Source organism: Vicugna pacos, chromosome 12 (genome assembly GCF_048564905.1).
Source record: "Vicugna pacos chromosome 12, VicPac4, whole genome shotgun sequence".
NCBI classification, from domain to species: Eukaryota; Metazoa; Chordata; class Mammalia; order Artiodactyla; family Camelidae; genus Vicugna; species Vicugna pacos.
In genome coordinates, this window is record NC_132998.1 from 27,175,172 (window position 1) to 27,194,075 (window position 18,904).

General features: G+C 38.6%; 1 protein-coding gene across 1 annotated transcript in view; it reads right to left on the reverse strand.

Annotated features, from left to right (window-relative positions):
- POLR3B (RNA polymerase III subunit B) overlaps positions 1 to 18,465 on the reverse strand; it is a 105,146-nt gene extending 86,681 nt beyond the window's left edge. The window contains exons 1-9 of the mRNA XM_006205872.4: positions 18,209 to 18,465; positions 14,829 to 14,861; positions 12,543 to 12,599; positions 12,394 to 12,458; positions 10,043 to 10,118; positions 7,178 to 7,278; positions 4,809 to 4,900; positions 3,496 to 3,613; positions 1,745 to 1,853 (exon numbers count right to left, since the gene is read on the reverse strand). Of these exons, the coding sequence (XP_006205934.1) occupies positions 1,745 to 1,853; positions 3,496 to 3,613; positions 4,809 to 4,900; positions 7,178 to 7,278; positions 10,043 to 10,118; positions 12,394 to 12,458; positions 12,543 to 12,599; positions 14,829 to 14,861; positions 18,209 to 18,280 (723 nt within the window). The 5' untranslated portion in view covers positions 18,281 to 18,465. The remainder of the gene's footprint in view (positions 1 to 1,744; positions 1,854 to 3,495; positions 3,614 to 4,808; positions 4,901 to 7,177; positions 7,279 to 10,042; positions 10,119 to 12,393; positions 12,459 to 12,542; positions 12,600 to 14,828; positions 14,862 to 18,208) is intronic.
- Between the last annotated feature and the right edge of the window lie 439 nt (positions 18,466 to 18,904).

The window sequence follows — 18,904 nt, forward strand, 5'->3', positions numbered from 1 at the left end:
CCTATGAACAACCAGGGACTTATCAACCTACAAATTATCTGAATTACTCAGTGTCTCTTCAGTAATTCCTCAAATAACCTGAGCTCTTTATTTTAATCAACCTAGTCCTCAAGATTCATTTTATACCCATATACAGTCTCACCATAGTTACATCCTACAAGGTTACCACAAACAGTGAAATTAGGGAACACTGAAACATTGTTCCCAAGGGAAATACAAAGATAGGTTCCTGTGAACCTCTGGTTACATTTTCTTCAACTGATCAATACAGAAAGTTGTTTTATCTATGTTTCTGTTGAAAGACATCTTACTTTATTTCATCGCTTCATTAACACTGAACTCACGTCCAGCAGCCCTGTAAATCACGCCTGAATGAAGCTGATCTAACATACATGTTTTCTCCATAAGCTACACTGCAGCTTTCTTGTGGTTAGAAACACTAGACAGCACTTCGTACCATACTTGGAGGCCATCTTACAGTAAAATCACCAACAAAACACACAAAAATTTGAAAAACATGGCACTAAACAGAATGCAAAAAGGGCACTTGTATACAGTATGACATCTGAAAAGGAGGCAAGCAGACCCATGCTTGACAATGGTTGGGAACATAAGAATTTGGTGACTCAAATTTTTCACTGCTCTTTTCATGCACCTGTCTGCGAATAACTGTAAAATCACCACAAGTAATGATTTGGGGGTTATGAACAAATTTTAGCAAGCATTAGAACTGGCAAATACAGAATCTGCAAATGCTGAGGATCAACTGTCTCACATACTGCCAGCTACTTTTCTGTTTGCTTAATGATTAACACTATAATTAAACTGTTCACAGAATGTGTATAATATTTAAGTCCCAGAGCAGGGAAGTGGGCCACTATTATCTGAAAATTATCTGAGAAGACTATACCATTTAAACATAATTTCAATGGGAAAATTTCTTCTGGGTTCTAAGCCAACAATTCACAAACAAGATGAAAAAAATTAGTTTTAGATTAAAGATTCATATTTAGGAAGAAATTCACCAGAATCCAGAAGCCCATAAAACAGAACAAGCTTGGTCCACACTCTTTGACCTGGAAAATCCCACTGCTAGGAACTTAGCCTACAGATATCCTTGCCCTGTATAACATATTAGAGCAATTTTGTAAGAGCAAGAGAGGTTATGTGTCCACTGATGAGGGAACATTAAGTAAACTATGTCACATCCATAAATGGAACCATTTGTTAAAAAGAACATGGTAGTTCTGTATGAACTAACACAAGAGTTATCTCCAAAATGCAAGCTAAAAAAAGAAAGCAAGCTAAGTGCAAAACAGTGTGCAATGTATGCAAGTAAAAAACAAAACAGAGAAGAAACCTACTACATATTCACGTGCTGTATATGCATAGACTATCTCCAGAAAGATGCATAAGAAACCAGCAGCAGTGGTGCCCTTGGGTAGGAAAACTATGTGTTTAGGTACAGGTGGGTGGGAAGCTTACTCATCACTATATATACCCTTTTGTACCTTTGGAATTATTTATGATGTACCTATTTTAAAAAAGAGATCATTATTTTAAAAAATTCCTGAAACCCAGTCTTACTAGCTTTCAATTTAAAATATATCACATGCCTGACAACTTCTCTATGCCACAAATCTTTCTATTCTAGAACTCCATATGCTCCAAATTTCTAATTATATATGAAAATAAACCATTAAAATAATTCTTTATAATTTTCAGTAGATATCTGCAGCTTTACCTTAAATATAATGACAATGGGTATATCTTCTGACAAAGTATTATGCCTCAAATAAAATCGTCCTTGTTTCACAGCCATATTGGTTCTGCTTTTTTTCTCATGGGTAGAACTACAAGGAAACACAAGTTGGTTAAACCACATTCTCAATTAGTTTCAAGCTAGTAACATGCAATAGCAATGACCAGCAATCAAAAAAGTTCAACTGATCAGGAATGATCAGTAAGGTCCTTCCTAGAAGATGTCTTTTAAAGATATGCAACTTCTCTCCTGCCTCCCCTGCCACTTCCATGAACATTTTAAACACCATAAATGTTTCTTCAGCTTTGAGCTCGTGGAGGAAGTTCTGTGAGTGAATGAATGCCAATCACCAATTCATGCTTACCTACTTCATTTTGATTTCATCTGAATTACTCTGATCCAGTGTCTGGTATACTTGTGATCAATCTTATACACTTGAAAAGAAAAACTTCAAAATGGGCCTATCGCATAATAAGAAAACTATGAAGAAATGAATGGATATACTATGAGTTTTTAAACTAATAATCCAACAAAATATACCTACAGTCTTGGTATACAATGAAGTCAAAAGAAATTAAGGAATCTCCTCCTATTAATATTTCTGTTAGCTATAAAACTCCTAATGGATTTAAAAACATTTCCAAGCTTTAATCAACCACAGTAACAACACATACCGACCACCTGCTATATACTGGGCACTGTTACTCAGGCTACTTACATCAGCTCTCATCTCCTATGTACTAACACTTATTTCCAAGTGTTGTCCTCTTGGTATGAGGAAACCAAGGCTTAGAGAAGCTAAGTAACTGTGCCCCCAAATGCCTCATAAACAACTCTGGACTTCAAATCCTGATTATTCTGGCTCCAAAAGCTGCGTACAGTAGGAATTGTGGGTTGCAGCATTATTAGACCTGGATTCAAATGCTTGCTTCCTCTGATGATCAGTGTCACTCTGTGCCAGGTCTGCTCCTCAGCTAGAAATAATAACCCTTATCTTGGAGGGCTGCGGTGACAATTAAATATATGTAAAAGACCTAATTCACTGTCGGACTTCTAGTAACTGCTCAATAGATGGCCACTGAATAAGTGGCTGCCTCTCCACCAGAAAGAAAAAGGCAGCAACTCTGAGCTAAGTAGTTTGTTGCAGGTTGTCAGAAGAGAAACTCTACTGCATACTGATACCATATGCCACATTTTAAAATTTTATTTCATTAACATCCAAGTTTCAAATTACATGACAATAAGCCAGAGAAAAGAAGTTACAGGAGTGATATAGTAAGGGGTGCTGTTGTAGAAAAATGAGTACACTGTGAAAAACTGTTCTAGAAAACTAGTAAGATGTCCAGGATATATAGCTCATTAATATTAAGTACAAAACAGTTTCTGATTATACTGATGTAGGAATACATATGCAAAATGGTCAAAGATTGAAAAGGAACATGAAAAAACTAAAGATTGGTTTTTTAATTTCTTTATTAAAAGTTCTTTTAATGCTATAAATTAACATAAAATTCAACTTGGATAAAATAACTAGTGGCCTTTCAAACGTCACACTCTCATTACTGAAAATTTTAAATTACAGACCTACAAAATCAACTGAATGCAGAGTGTTTAAATATTACACTGCCTGTTGTCAGAGAGAAATAACTGGCTACTTCCGAACTGAACAACAGCCACCTGACGTTAATGGAATTACCAATATTTCTTAAGAACACCACCTTGGCTATCCATACCTGGTAACTGAAGCACCCACAGCCCCTTTTCTGTCAGCCTCCACGATGATCCTGTTCTTGGACAGCTGCTCTTGGATAAGAATAACTTTTTCTACTCCTTTAACAATGAAATAGCCACCTGCCCAAGGGAAACAAGAAAAGCTTCACCACCCATTCTTCAAACAGAGTGACTTAATAATGGCAGTGATCTTCTGATAGCACTGCATGGTGCTGGCCATCACTTAATTCGAAGGGGTTTGCCAATATTGTTTAATGAGTTGATAACAGTCTCAGTACATGATTTTATACATATGAGCTACAACATAATAAACTTCTTGAGGACAAGGAATGTATCTTATTGGTTATGGATCACCAGCACCTGATGTATATGAGAGATGCATGAAAAAAAAGTTAAATAAATTAGTCTTCAGATTTTATAAGCACAGAAACAACTGACAGTCTTCAGTATAAACTAAAATCTGCTTTAAGTTTTCCAACAAATCATTGACAGTGGCAGATTAATACTAGGTTTCCAAATTAATATTTTATATTTGATAAAATTCATAAAACATTCTCATTTTTTTGCACACAACTCAGAATAGGATAAAGTGAGACTTCATTTTACCTTCAGAATATAAGCAAAAAGAAGGCAAAAGATTTGACTTCTGCAACATCCTGCTATAGTCTAGCAAAGTCATGTTCTTTGTTAAACTGTTTCCAAAACCTTCTGGGATTCCACATCAATGCAACTTTAAAGGAATCAGATTGGAGCAACTATAAATTAAATCAATGTGAAACATGAATTAAGGAATTAAAAGAACTTTCTGTTAAGTGCTCAGCTTGAAACTTTACAGAAGAAACTGCCTAGTATTAACTAAAATATATATATAACTTAAAAAAATTTAAATAGAAGACTTTCATTTTTTGCCCCTAGACAGCACTTACAACAGCTTGAAGTGAGCTACTTGAGTATTTTCGGACAAGCTAGGTTAGTAACTTTGTTAGATTATTCTTGAACTTTTGAGCATATCAAAAGAAACCACTGAGCAAAGAGATAAAAGCCTGGTAAACCAAAGCAATAAATCAGAACTTGGAGTATTGAAGTTTTAAACCTGAAATAAAAGAGGAAACAGTATATCTTTTAAAAATACAGACTAATAAAGTTGGAACCAAATTTCCATATACTCCGAGAACAGTTTTATCCAAGTTCATTATAAAGCAGAAAGGCTGATGTTTTTCCTGAGGGAAAATGGTAAAACAACAGCAAAAGCAAATGAAAAGCAAAAGAAAAAAAGAACAAGGAAGGGAGACAAATCTAAAAAAATCACACATACCTGGATCTAAAGGACATTCATTCAGTTTCGCAAATTCTGCTGGTGTTTTTCCTGTAAGAACACAGTTTGAGCTACGTAGCATTATGGGCATTCTGTTTAAAATAAAACAAAAGAAAATGTCACATACAAACTGTCACTGGCAAAAACAGCTGAAAAGAACATGAGCTGTGCGGTGCACACATCACTGCGGGGTCGGCATGCCTTGCCTACTATGCTAGAAAAGGCAGCGGGATGGTACTACGTGAAAGAGCCAAGTGAAATGAAGCTTTTCCTCAGGCATACAGCTCTTCGGTATAGACAACAAAAACCCGAATGTTTGCTCTCCTTAAACTTTGCAGAAAAGCCTTAATGAAAGTCAGAAATCGCACCAACTCTTAATTCACAGTCAACAGAGTGACTACCACCAGTTAGCTAGAAATAGCACAGGGAGTCCAAGAGGGAGGAACAAGAGACTATGGTGATCAAAACCAGCCAGGCAATTTTGAAAGAGAACGAAGCAAAACTCCTAGAGGTGAAAAATGAAAGCATTAACTTAAAAATCTAGGAATAGGCTGAATAACAGTCGATTGGTGCTTTATGTCAAGTTTTGGAAAGAGACAGGTCACCAATTTGGAAATTTAAAGACAGTCTTCTAAGTAACTCATAGGCTAAAAAAGAAATCGTAACGGGAAGGTAGGGATAGAAATAGCGTCATTGTATTTACATAAAGGGAAATCCAAACACTAAGATATAAGAATATTAAAATTATCAGAGTAACCAAAGAGAATTAAAAATAAGAAGCAAAATTAGGAAGAGGAAGAGAGAAGTGGGTGATACAGGTAAGTCACTCCACATCTTCTATATTAGAAGTCAATAAATGGCGTCTAAAATTGATGTATCAAGAAATAAAGGTATAAGCATAGCATGTAAAGTTATGGATATAAAAATCACAAGAAGAAGTAACAGACTGGTTACGAGGCTGGGAATGGGAACGGGGTGAAGATGCCACTGCTTTGTTTCAAATGTTCTTATGTACTATCTGATTAGCTACCAAGCATGAATATTATTTGGACAAATCTTAGCTCAAGAAAACAATTAAATGAGATAATGTTTATAATTAAGATAGTGCATGGTGATAAGACAGTGATAGTATAAGTACTCTAACAGACACCATTTTTATGAATGCAGGACCAACAAATGAAATCACCTACACAGTACCTGGCACACAGTAGGTAGTCAGCAAATACTAGTCACATGTCCATTCTTCCCTGCCCCTCTTTAACCCAGGATCCAAACCCTAAATGTCACCATTTATGTTTTTCTCCAATCTCTCCTGTCTTTCTTTCACAATATTCAATCTAGATAATCATTTAGCAGTGGTCCAGGATTTAACTGGATATAAGTATGGTCCATTTATAAAAAAGAGAGACGCTCTTATCTTAACACTGCTAAACAGTCCTGCTAAAACAAAGAGTAATATTTTAAGATCCCTGTTTATTTTTCTAACTGAAGAATGAGGAGAGAAACAATACCAACAGCTCCTTGCTTTAGGAGAAAGTAGGGGAAGGATTTGTTGGCTGTGTGTTTCCACAGTACTCTGCACTTCTCGGTCACAGTACTTATCAAATGTGCCATGGTTACTTAAGTCTGTCTTCCCTGGCAGCTGGGAACGAATGCAGCCCAACAGGTATATCTTAAGTGTCTTCTGCCTACCTGAGGACCCAGCACAGTGCATGACAATGACAGGTAGTTGGTGCATATTTGATGGACAAATGGATGTTTATTAAGCTCTTAGCACTTTTGAAGGGGGAAAAACACATGAGGGGCAACTGTTTGCACTAAGTTTAAAGTCCAACACCATTAATAAACTTACAGTATTATGGGTTTTGTCCATTTCTACAGGAGAGTCAATCTACTTCCCTAATTAGGAAAAGTAGACAGCAAAAATGCTAGGTGATGCTACCTACCATTTCCAAATTTCTTCCAGGCAAATAAATAACTTCTCCCTTAAACACTGCTATAAACAGTCATTCTTCCAGGAAAACTCAAAATATGCATGAATCCACCAGGAAGACCAGCCCAGGAGAGTGCAAAGAAATGCTATCTTACCTATGTTTCCCTAAAAGCCTGGAGGTACAGGAGGAAATGGAAGCAATTTCCTTAACTTTATAAAAAGGTTTCACAGTTTAAACATAATCACAATGTGACAGCCACTGCTCTACATGCTTTACACGTGCTGTAACCCATAAAGTAACCCCATGAAGGAGGCCCCCCTTCCCACGCTTTTCAGATGAGGAATGGGGACAAGGAAGACTGCAGCACTTGCTCGCGGTCACTGCACAGGGCTGGAATGCAGACAGTGGGGGCTCCAGTACCAAGTCACTTCTCACCTGCCAATGGGTAAGGCATTGCGGATGATCCTCTGGCTGCCTCGGGTATATTCAATGTCCACCGTGATGGGGGCAGAGTACGTCATGTCCCGCAGACGGCACTGAAAGAGAATCAGTCAGTCATGGCCCTGCCCCTCTGGAAAAGAAAGGATCCTGATAGCCTCAAAGAGCTGTCCTGAGTAGAAGCACGGATTTGGATCTCTCCGTGGGACACTGAGCTGTCCCCTGTGCTGCCTGCAGGGCACTGGCAGTTATGAGTTTACCCTCGCCACTAGAGGGACGATGGCAGCCACGGATCTAGACAACACACACCACAGCATCCCTGCTCCTGCCAGCCCAGTAATGGGACAATAAATATGGTACTGATTTTCTTCTCACTGATCCGATGCCACCACCAGTCTGCTCATATCTTTCAAGCCATTACATCATTTCTTGCAAAATAGGTCCTTGGAAAGTTATCAGTGTGGCTGGCTTATTCAAAACAGTTAACAACAAGTATAACAAGAATTAAAGTATGTACACACATAAACTAAAAAAATTAGACTATACTTTCTTTTATTCTCCAAACGAACTAAACTATATCACAAAACTCTTTTCCAAGTGATACACCTGAGCACAAATCACTTGGCATACCATCCTAACAATTTCTGAATCATTTGCAGAACTTTAGAAATTGCTGGTGTGTACTTTACTTTTACATAGTGATGACTCACTAAATGATGTCCTAGCCTGAGCCATGATCAGACACAGGAAACCTCATCAAAACCTTCTGATGACTTTCCTGTTATGTTGGTGGTCATCAGGTGGCTTGTAGTCTCAAAAAGAGAATTTCTCTAAACATCAACTCTACCTCTCTGGCTTCTACTGAACGAAGACAGATTTCAACTTTTTCTAGCCTTTCTAACAGAGCCTAGAACTTTAAAATATCAGATATTCCTATTACTGACCAGTAAAAATTATTTACCTTATATTTAATTAGATTAAGCCTCCTCCTTCAGGACAGGCAGGGTGGCATGGTGGTCAGAGTATGGACTCTTTTTTTCTTTTAGCTTTTTAAAAAAATTTTTTTATTGATTTATAATCATTTTACAATGTTGTGTCAAATTCCAGTGAAGAGCAGAGTATGGACTCTTATGCCTGCCTTCAAATCTTGGCTCTACCAATTAAGTTTTAAATAACCTTTTGGCATCTCAGTCTCCTCATATGTAAAATGGAGATGTGAATCATTTTAATTCCCAAGAGTACAAATTATATTTTTAGAATGGTACCTGGTACAATATACTATATAAATACTATCTTGTTTTTATTAATGAAACTAATGTAATACCCAAGGTAGGCAGCCATTTGTGGGTCTTAACAAACTTATCCTTTAAATGGAAATGAATTTAAACAGATGTGGTAATGATGAGGACCCACTCTGCGGCCCCAAACTACTGCACGGGCTCCCTATGCACCCTGGGACTCTCTCTTATCAACAGGAGTACGGCTATGCTGGTGGAGCCTGCAATCCTGCAGCCCCAAGTCCGGCTGTGAGCCCCATAACTGCCCCCCCCACCCACTCTCCCACTCTCCCCATTTCCCCAAGAGTCAAAATCCCTCCAAGAAATATGTGCATCCTCTTTCTCTAACTGCGATAATACCCATTTGTTTTCTTCAACATTAGAAAGAATAATTATAATGACAATTGTGGTCTCAGCTTTCTTGAAATACTTTGAACTCTGTCTTCTCCCTTCTCTGAAACCAGTAATATATAGTTTAGAAAATGACCTGGACATTGCTAATTGGTGCCTAGTTCTTGGGAAATTGGGAATTTTTAGCCAAATGGAATGGAGAGGCTAGGCAAGCCAAATTGGGACACACATTTTCCAATATTCCAGTCTTCCCCACTCCCTTTTCAATACAGCGTCACAGCCTTGCCTTAGCTACCTGATCCTTCTAGGCACTCAAGTCTGCAACCCTTGGTGCCTCTGTTGCATGTGTTTTGCTATTTTAATTTCTCCATAAAAGCATGAACTTGAGGAAAGATATTATGTAATTTCTTTTGCATCTCTCAATGCTGTAGCACAAATGCTCAGTCAATACTCGGTGATTCAGTAATATCAAAATTTGCCTATATAAAGTGTCTGGTTTCCTGAACATACTTCCTGTTTAACCTTGCTTACACAACAACCATAACACTCTAACACCTTACCTGTTCTTTAATAAAGATTCCTGTGCTGCATTCCCTGATTGCTATCTGAGCTTTACATTAACACAAACCAGAAAAATCTACAAAAATCATTTTCTTTCCTGAATCAATTCCCAATTATGGACACTAAGTAAAAGAATTTGAAGAGAAATCCAGAATCTGTTAAAAGCCAATAAATAGGGTTGTTCTATAACCCTTTGTCTGTAGCTGTTAAAACCCTGGTATTTAAATTTTCTTCTCATCTGCCTCTTCTGTTAGACTGTGAGCTCCTCATCCTTGATCCCCTCTGCTAACACAAGGCTCGCTGACCCTCAAAAAACATGCTAAGCAAGAAACAAACCTCCGCAATGAAGAGCACACTACACCAAGCACAAGTGGCCGGCAAGGATGGGGGCGGGGAGACCACGAGAAAACTCAGAAACAGGACAGAAATAGGACAGTTACCTAACAGTGCAAGTTAATTAGGATTAAATGACAAACTAACTAGCACAAAATTGTTTCCTAATATAGTACAGTACTATAGTATTATACAGGTGCTTCTTTATTGTGGTTACCTTTGTCTCATAAGAGGGTTTTTTTTTTCCAGCTTTTACATCATTTTTTAAGAATATACATTAAGGGCACTGACTCTTCCAGTTAAAGCAAACAAATCCAATTAAATTATGGTTGATAATTACCTCATGAGGGGACACCGGTCTAGTTACATTGAAGCTTTCTTCAACGTCAGGAAGCCCGACATAGATATTAAGATACCTGAAAGACAAGTTATTCCATTACCAATTATACTTCTTCAAAGAACATATAAGCCATCAGGCCAGCTTCCTCCCAAAGACAAGATTATGCTTTGACAAATGCTTATCTGGCAGAGGATGACAAAACATGAAAACATTATAACTGGAGATCTTCTTGAAGTCATAGAACATTCAGGTTACAAAGGAGAGAAATGCTACCAAGTTATCTTTTTAAAAAAATACTGTAAATCTCTTTACAAAATACTGAAACTATAGCTCCCTAAAAATGATACTTAATGAAAAAAAGCAAATGCAAAAGAGTATCTATAGTATGCTATCATTCCTGTAAGAAAGGATATAAGAGGGAAAATATATGTGCTCGTTTGTGCAAAGGAAATATGAAGGAGAAAGCAGAATCTACTGAGATTAGTTACCTACAGGGAGCCCTGGGAAAAGGGGTGGAAAGAATTGGGAAGGGAGGGACAATTCTCTGAATAACTTTTTTCTATAGGTCTCTTACAACCATAGTTAATACTTCACATACCCAAAAAAAGGAAACACATAATTAACCAGGATGCAGGGGAACCTAAAATGGAACACAACCTTACTGCACTACAAATAAATAATATACCAGCACTGAAAAGGTAGGAAATAAAGTAACTAAGCTGAGTAACTTTGGAAAACAGTGAGTACAGTAAAGACAAAAAAGCAGCATATAAATATTACACTTAAACTAGTAAGTTCTAGTCTCACACAGTGATGAATTAACAATTCTGAAACTGCTTTATGTATATCGTAGGGTTGAATGAGTAAACACAGTGTGAATAATAAGACTGAAGGTCAGAATGAGTCCTATTAGATTAGAATTGGAGGTATCAGTGTGCCTCGTTTTCAACACATATAAAAATGAACAGGATAACAAAATATAGGTATGTGTATATGCTTGGGTTAGTCATACAAATATTTCCTAGCTCTGTCTACTGAGACTTCAGTACCCTTGTCTCACTTTCTAAACACTACTCTCCAGTAAAAGACCAAGGCTCCTTGGAGAAATGACTGATTCCAGACTGCACAGGGAAAACACCAGATGAACTACACCCCATGGTACCAGAAAGCAAAGAAGTGCTCAAAAATTAACAGGGGCATGTTGAAAGGATGCAGGAGTCAACCTGAAGAATCTCTCTTTGGCCAAATGTGGGACAATTTGAGAAATAAAATGATGATAGTACTGGATTCTGATCCATAGAATAAAATAAATATCCATGAGTTTATATTGATACAAATAAAACTACAGACACAAAGATAAGTAAGGAGAAGAAAAAGTCCTTCCTTACAGGAGAATTCTAATATTAATGTAGAAGGAATGATAGAAAGAGAGGTTCACCATTAGGTAAATACCACTGCAATTACTGTTATAGGTAAGAACCATCAATGCATGCTAAAATTAGTGGGTAAAATATGATGAGAAATAAGACACCTACACAGTCTCAAAGGACCACCCTATAAGATGGTTATTAATTACTAAAGGAAAAACAGTAACTTGCAGTGGAGAAACCTGGAAGATATCACCTTAATCAAGTGAACAAAGTTAAAATCACCAGTAGAAAATATGTTGACATCTGTCCCCCCGATATGGTGCAGTGAGAACGGCACAAAACATCATTTCTGTGGTATACTTGCCAAAAAGACACAACCCAAAGCAGTCTTAAGCAAACACCACACAAACCCAAATTGAAGGACCTTCTACCAAACAACTGACCAGAAGTCTTCAAAACATCAAGGTTATGAAAGACCAAGAGAGCTTGAGGAACTGTCACAGGCTGAAGAGGACTAAGAAGACGAAAGACAACCAAACATAACGTAGGGTACTGGATTGAATGTGGGACCAGAAAAAGGACATTAGTGGGGAAACTTTAAGATTTGTAGATTAGTTGACAGTGTTGTACCTATGCTAACTTCTTGGTTTTGCTATCTGTGCTATGGTTACATAAGTTGTTAATATCAGCATAAACTGAGTGAAGGATAACATGGGAACTTTTTGTCCTGGTTTTGTAATTTTTCTAAGTCTAAGAAGTGTTTTTAAAAAATTTAAATCTAATAGTTTCAGTAACTCCTCACTTATTATAACTTCTCACCTGTCATAATTAGCTTACCAATTAAAAATTGACCATTTGATAATTATCTTATTAAACAGGTAAAAGGAGAATTATTTTCAAAGAGTCTTGATAGCAACTACATTCATTTTAAAAATGTTAGACATAATCAAAATAGCAAATTAAAAGTAGCTGATTCCTTACTTTAAGTACCACATGGGGTCAGCATCACTCGTAACCTTTTCATTGGCTTTCATTATTTTCTTTATCTGCAGTGGAAAGAGTAATATGAGGAAAGATTCTGGCTTCCAGTTAATTCTTAACTATACCCTTTTCCAAGAGCTGATGCTTACCTCTACATTAATGAAATAGTTAAATGAATCTATATGCTGTTTCACAAGGCCTTTCACCTAAATAGATAGAAAGTAAAAAGTAGGTTAGCAGCAAAATCGCAGACTACACATTGGACTTCAACCTGCAGTGATCATCAAATTTTCCTCAAAACCAAAGTAAGAAAAAAAAAATCCATGAATTTTATTTAGCAAAGCTTTACATTTATGTGTTCTTATTCCATTCCTCCTCCTTTTTACCAGAATATCCTCGAATTTTCCTTCCTGAAAAACAACCTGAACTTTGGAATTCAGCACGAGAGTATCTGCATATTCCTAATGACTCCCTCATGAGCTAACAAATAAGTATTGTTTTCTCCACACGCACTGAAATTACCAAAAAGTCCAAGAAAGAAATACAGCAATTGAGCATCATCTCTTCATCCTCAAACAATGCTTGTTCTCTTTTTTGGCTTTCTCGTATGTGAGCAATTTTATGATTTTCACGTATCTGGTCATTCATATCAACTTTAGGAGAATGAGGGGGCAAAATAAGGATCTCTATTAAGAAAACTGAAAATAATTGCATTTAAAATTAAAAGTAGGGTAAACTCAGGAAACTAAGATCAGGTCAGCAGGCAGTGACTTCCTTCCATGTCAGAAGTCATACAACTGCACAAAGACACAGCTGTGTGCTGCTATAAAAACAATGAAACAATAAACACACAGACTCCGAAATCTTAGGATTTAAAAGGACTGTAACATGATAATATCTTTACAGTAATCTTCAAACACAGTTAGTTCAACATTTCTAGAACACTCCCAACATACAGATAATCCCAGGGCCTTTGCTTTAATTACACCTCCTTATTAGGGATCTCACTGGCTTACAAAGCAGCCATCCCACTTTAAAACAGTCCTGATTGGGGGAAAAATTCACCCATATCATGATCTGCAGTCTGACTTCCCAGTTTCCAGCCCTTGGGCTTAACTGTCTCCTCTGGAGAAAATCCCTGTTCTCGCACAATCCGTTTACTTATCACGTCTCTCTTACGAACATATATCCTTTTTAAAAACAAGTTTTAGTTTAAAAAACAAAAAACTTCCCTTGACCTTACTACTATTTTATTTCACTTCTGGTTACTTAAAAAATTCTTCAGTCGTTTCCTATTATTCCTATTGCTGTTAGAAGAAAAGCCAATATCCTTCACATCAAATTTCTTTACCAAAAAATCTGACCAGAAACCTGGCCCTGACAGCTTCCCAGCCTCATCTTTCAGCACTCTCCCCAAGCCAGTATAACACAGAAATAAGGTACACAAAACTCTACTCATTTTTCAAGTCTCTGTTTTTTCACTTAGCACAATGCTTTCAAGGTCCATCCTTGTTGTAGTGTATATTAGGACCTGATCTCTTTTTATTGCCAAATAATATTCCATTGTACGGATAAACCATATTTTATTTATCCATCAGTTGATGTTCACGTTTTGGCTATTATGAATAAGGCTGCTATGAACATTTGCATACAAGTTTCTGCATGGACATATGTTTTCATTTCTCTTGAGTAGATACCTAGCAGTAGAACTGCAGGACCATACAGTAACTATGTTTAACCATCTGAGGAACAACCAAGGTGTTTTCCAAAGCAGCTGCAGCATTTTACATTCCTATCAGTAGAGCATAAGGGCTCTGATTTCTCCACATCTTCATCAACACTTGTAATTGTCTTTCTTTATTTTTTGATTACAGCCATCCTACTAGGTGTCAACTGGTCTCTCACTGTGGAACCTGCCACTTCTCAGCAAAATCTCTTTAAAACTGAAGTTCAATAATAATAGGAATGTAAACTGCAGTTCCTCTGATTCTCCACTCACCCACTCCAGCCAAGCAGACTGGCCACTGTTCCCTACAGACCCCATGGATGCTGCCCTTTATTAAGTCAAGCTCCCTGCAACCTACTTTTCAGCTTAGTTAAATCCTTTCCTCTTACACTGTAGCTTATGTCTCACCTTGTTGGGGAGGCCCTCTCTGACCACCTGTGACATCACTCTTCTGCCAGCAGCACTTTGGTTTGAATTATCCATGTGCCCTGCCCATGTGTACTACTTCCTCCTTCTAAAATTAGATACCAATCCCCTAACCAGTACTTTACAGGCAGGGATACTGCCTTCTAATTTCTTGTATTTCTAAGAGCTAGAAAAGTACACAGTTGTACAAAGCCAAAAAAAGTCGGTGATAAAAATTTAATTAAAAAAAGGCTTATTTCTTGACTGTTCATTGGAAAAATAATTATTATTAAATGTTAATTACCTTTAAAAATGCTGGAAGCAGCCGCCATTTTTCCTGTGAATCAAAACAATAAGAGTATCAGAACTCTGTGCTAGCAATCACAATATTTTCATAAGAAGTTATTTTAATGTACCAAAAACCACTCACTTTATCACAGTAAGCAAAAGAAAGTAAATGAAAACAAAAAGGACAATTTTTACACTGCAACCACTTTTATGGAAATTACCTATGTGTGGCCACGCAAACATATGTATACACAGATACATACATAAACCACAGATTTCTCAAATAGAATATAATTTAATCTCTTCTTGATGAATCAACAGTTCAAGCACTTTTCATCTTTATTTCATTCTCATGACACTTTCCGAGAAAGCAAGGTTTGCCAGTTTGAGAAAGGAAAAGTAAGTTTCAGAGAGTCTCTCAACCCAAACAGAGTTCTTTCACCCTCCTTCAGAGCTCAGGGTTGCAGAAAGATACCACACAGTGTTCACCTCCTACTTTAAATAGCTGCAAACTGCCACACTTCTTGAGTTCTTAGGCCTGCTTTTCACACAGTCCTGAGGCTGTAAATAGCCCACCGTGATAAGGCTCTTTTCATGAATAGCATCTAATCTGCTAATGAGAAATCTGACAAATGATTAGAACCGTATATAAAGAAAGCACACAGTTTCTGTGTAGTATCTTGCAGGAACTAAAATTTTTGACTTTGAGTAACAGGAGAGGCATTGGAAGGTCTTGAGCAAAAAGAACGACAAGATGATGTGACTTATTTTAACTGGATCACTCTAGCTGCTGGGTAGGAGCAGACAAGGTTAGAAGCAGGAGATCATTTAGGATTTCACTGCAATATTCCGGGCTGACAGCAATACAGGTAGTGCGGAACTGTTGGCCTGAAAATACAATGTGAAGTTACAGCCAACAGGATTTGATAGTAGATTAAATGAAGACTGAGAAAAAGAGCAGTTAAGATTGACATTTATGGAGATGAGGAGGCAAGGATGCTGTCAGAGCATCAAGTTTAAGTGTAGGGGGTGCTATCAGGAGTTTGGCTAGGGGCATGTTAAATTTGAGATATCATTAGACATTCAGGTGAAGATGTCAAACAGACAAAAAATATGAGTCTGGAACTTGGGAAGAGACCGGTCTGGAGGTCTAAATTAGGGAGAGGTCACAAATGGATGGAAATTAAAGCCATGTAATAGATGAGATCACCTAAGGAGTATAGATGGAGAAGATGTCCATGAAGTGAGATCAGAAACACTTCAACATTTAGAGATGAGGAGCAGACCTAGCAAAGGAGACTGAAGAGTGACCACAGAGGGAGGCAGACAACCTGGAGAAAGTAAAAAAAAAAAATTTCAAGGAAAAAGGGAGGTGGGGACAGGGGGTATGTAGAAAATCTCTATACTTTCCTCTCAATTTTACTATGAACCTTAAACTGCTCTTAAAAAAAAAAGTCAGGCAAAACTAGTCCATGATGACAGAAATTAAAAGGCTTGGGGTGGGTAGAGGGAACAGACTGAAAAGGGAAATTTTGCGATGATGGAAATGTTCTATATCTTGTACAGGGTGGAAGTTATTGGGGTCTACATAACTGTCAAAACTAACGTAACTGAACACTTAGTATTTGTGTAGTTTACTGTTTGAAATCTACAAAGCAGAATGAGAGAAAGATCAGAAGGGACTATATGAGAAGAGCAGAAAGATCTTGAGGAGTCAGGGGGTGAAGGTGAAACAGGTTAGAGAAGCAGGCAGTGGCCAGACTGAGGAAAGCCTTATAAACATGATGAAGCCTTTAGATCTTGCCTTAAGAGCAACAGGGAGACTGAAGAACTTTAACCAAGGGAGCAACAAGATCATATTTGCATGTTTGAACTGACGGCTCTGGCTACAGAGCAGAGAATAGACTGAACTGGGACAAGTCAGGAGCCCAGGAAGTAAAAGATGACAGTGGCTGGTATTTGGAGCACAGCAAGAATGAAGTTTCAGAACTGAGCACACTTCATAGTTGGAACCCTTAAGATGGGATGGTGGATTGGATGCAGAGGAACTGTTATTCCTGAATCAGAAGACTGGAAATGTGGTTTTGATCCCTTCACAGCTGTGCAAATTCAGACAAGAAATAGAAACCCTATAGGTTTATTCCTTCGGTTCTCTGGAAAAGTAGTTAAGGATGAGGACTTTGGAGTCAGGCTGCCACAGTCTTAAGTCCAGATCAGCCACTTAACCATCTCTGACACTGAGTTAGTTACTCAAAACTCTCTGGGCCTAAAAGATCTTCATTGGCGAATTAGGGTGAAAATAGTACTTACTTCACAGGATTAAATAACATAATTCTCATTAGGTTTAAACAGAGTCTGGCACATGGTAAATGCTGGCTCTTAAATAATAACTCTTCAAGAGTTAAAAATCCAGAATTGCCCAGTATTGCCTGATGATGATCAGCAGTGCATTGCAGGCACTCACAGATTGACTGTAATTCCTCAATTTGTCGAGTGATTATACAGAGGTTCTTACGATCCAATAGATTCAACAATCCTGTGGTTCTCCTCTTAAACCTGTCAATAGCATCTCACTTCTCCTTCAGATGTCTAACAAAATCTTTCATAATCAGGACTCTTATCTATACATCACCTTTCATCTCTCCTCCTCTATTTTTCTTCAGTACTACTGGGATTTATTTTAATTACTCGGAAACATCAAATGGTTTTGCCTACCAGATTTGAAGTGTCCCATTCCCTCGACCTGAAATCTCTACCTGTTTCTCAATTTCCCTATTCCATGCCAACCAAGATTTTGAGGCCCAGAGAAATTATATGTACCTTTCCAGAAAAATAACATTACGTCAACAGCTGAACTTCATTAAGCAGCTCACGACAGGGCAATTATCCTTAACTCCTGAGAAACTGATGAAAGCTATGGGGCTACTCCCCAGAAAACACCTGGGCAAAATTGGGAGTGAACTTTCCGGGCGTTTAAAATACTCCGGCAGCCCAAACTGGAGTTCTTGGTGAAAAGGAGAAATTACTAGCCCGGGATTCAGGTGATTTCGTTTTACCATCACAGCCAGCTGTGGGACCTCATTATCCTCGATAAGCTCGCAAAGATGCAATACGGCCTTCAAGGAGGACGAAAGTCAGTCCTCCCCCGACAACACACGAATGGGTTCAGCCCGCGAGCGCGCCCGGGGCCGCTCCGCCTGCCTGGCGGCTGACAGCTCACCGGGGAGAGACCTTTCCACGTGCACGCGGCGGCCGGCTCCGGACAGGACCCGCGCGCGGAGGCCTGAGCATGCGCAGAAGCCGCGGCCCGCCCCGCTCCACGGCCAAAGCTCTCGAGGCAACGCCTCCTGGGGGCACGTCCCGGCCCCTTCCGCTCCCCGCGTGCCGTGCCCTCACCTCTACAGTCGGGATGGGCGCAGCGAGCTGCTCTGGGGTCAGGTTCCCAAACTCCTCCACAAGTACGTCCATGCTTTCGCGACGAAGGAAGGAGCAAGCGGCACCCTCACGTGCGCCTTCGCTACGCCAAGCAAACTGCCCCACCCGTTGAGAGCGGTGCGCGGAGGCCTAAATGGTCCGTGCGGCGCAAGTTAAGCCGCAGCGCAGCACAAAGGTTCCGCTTGCTCCCGGTCCGGACCTGCTGTTGAACCCGGATGTGGCTGAGGCGGAGCTGGGAAACTGCGCCCCCTGGTGTCGCTCGGAAGTCTTGCCTGGGTAATCTTAAACCCGAGCTGACAGATTTTCAGTAATCCCATAATTGAGACCAACAAAGCATACTGTCATTTTAAAAATAATTCAGAGAAAAGAGTAAACGGATAGTTTGCACAACTTGAGCCACAGAGGCATAGGATTCATTTAATTTAGCCCAAAAATACACGTTGTAGAATATGGAAAAATAGGAAGCTTACCAAATGCCTTGTAGAGGGGGAATTGGTTTAAAAAAAGTAAAGTACCTGCATGTGATGGACTATTATCCAACCATTAAAATGACCACAAAGTGAAGAGAAATCAAATCACCTATAGACTAGAGCATAACAGGACAGTAATTAAGTATTATATTCTGAAAAGACTAGATGGAAGATCCAGGAGTAAATA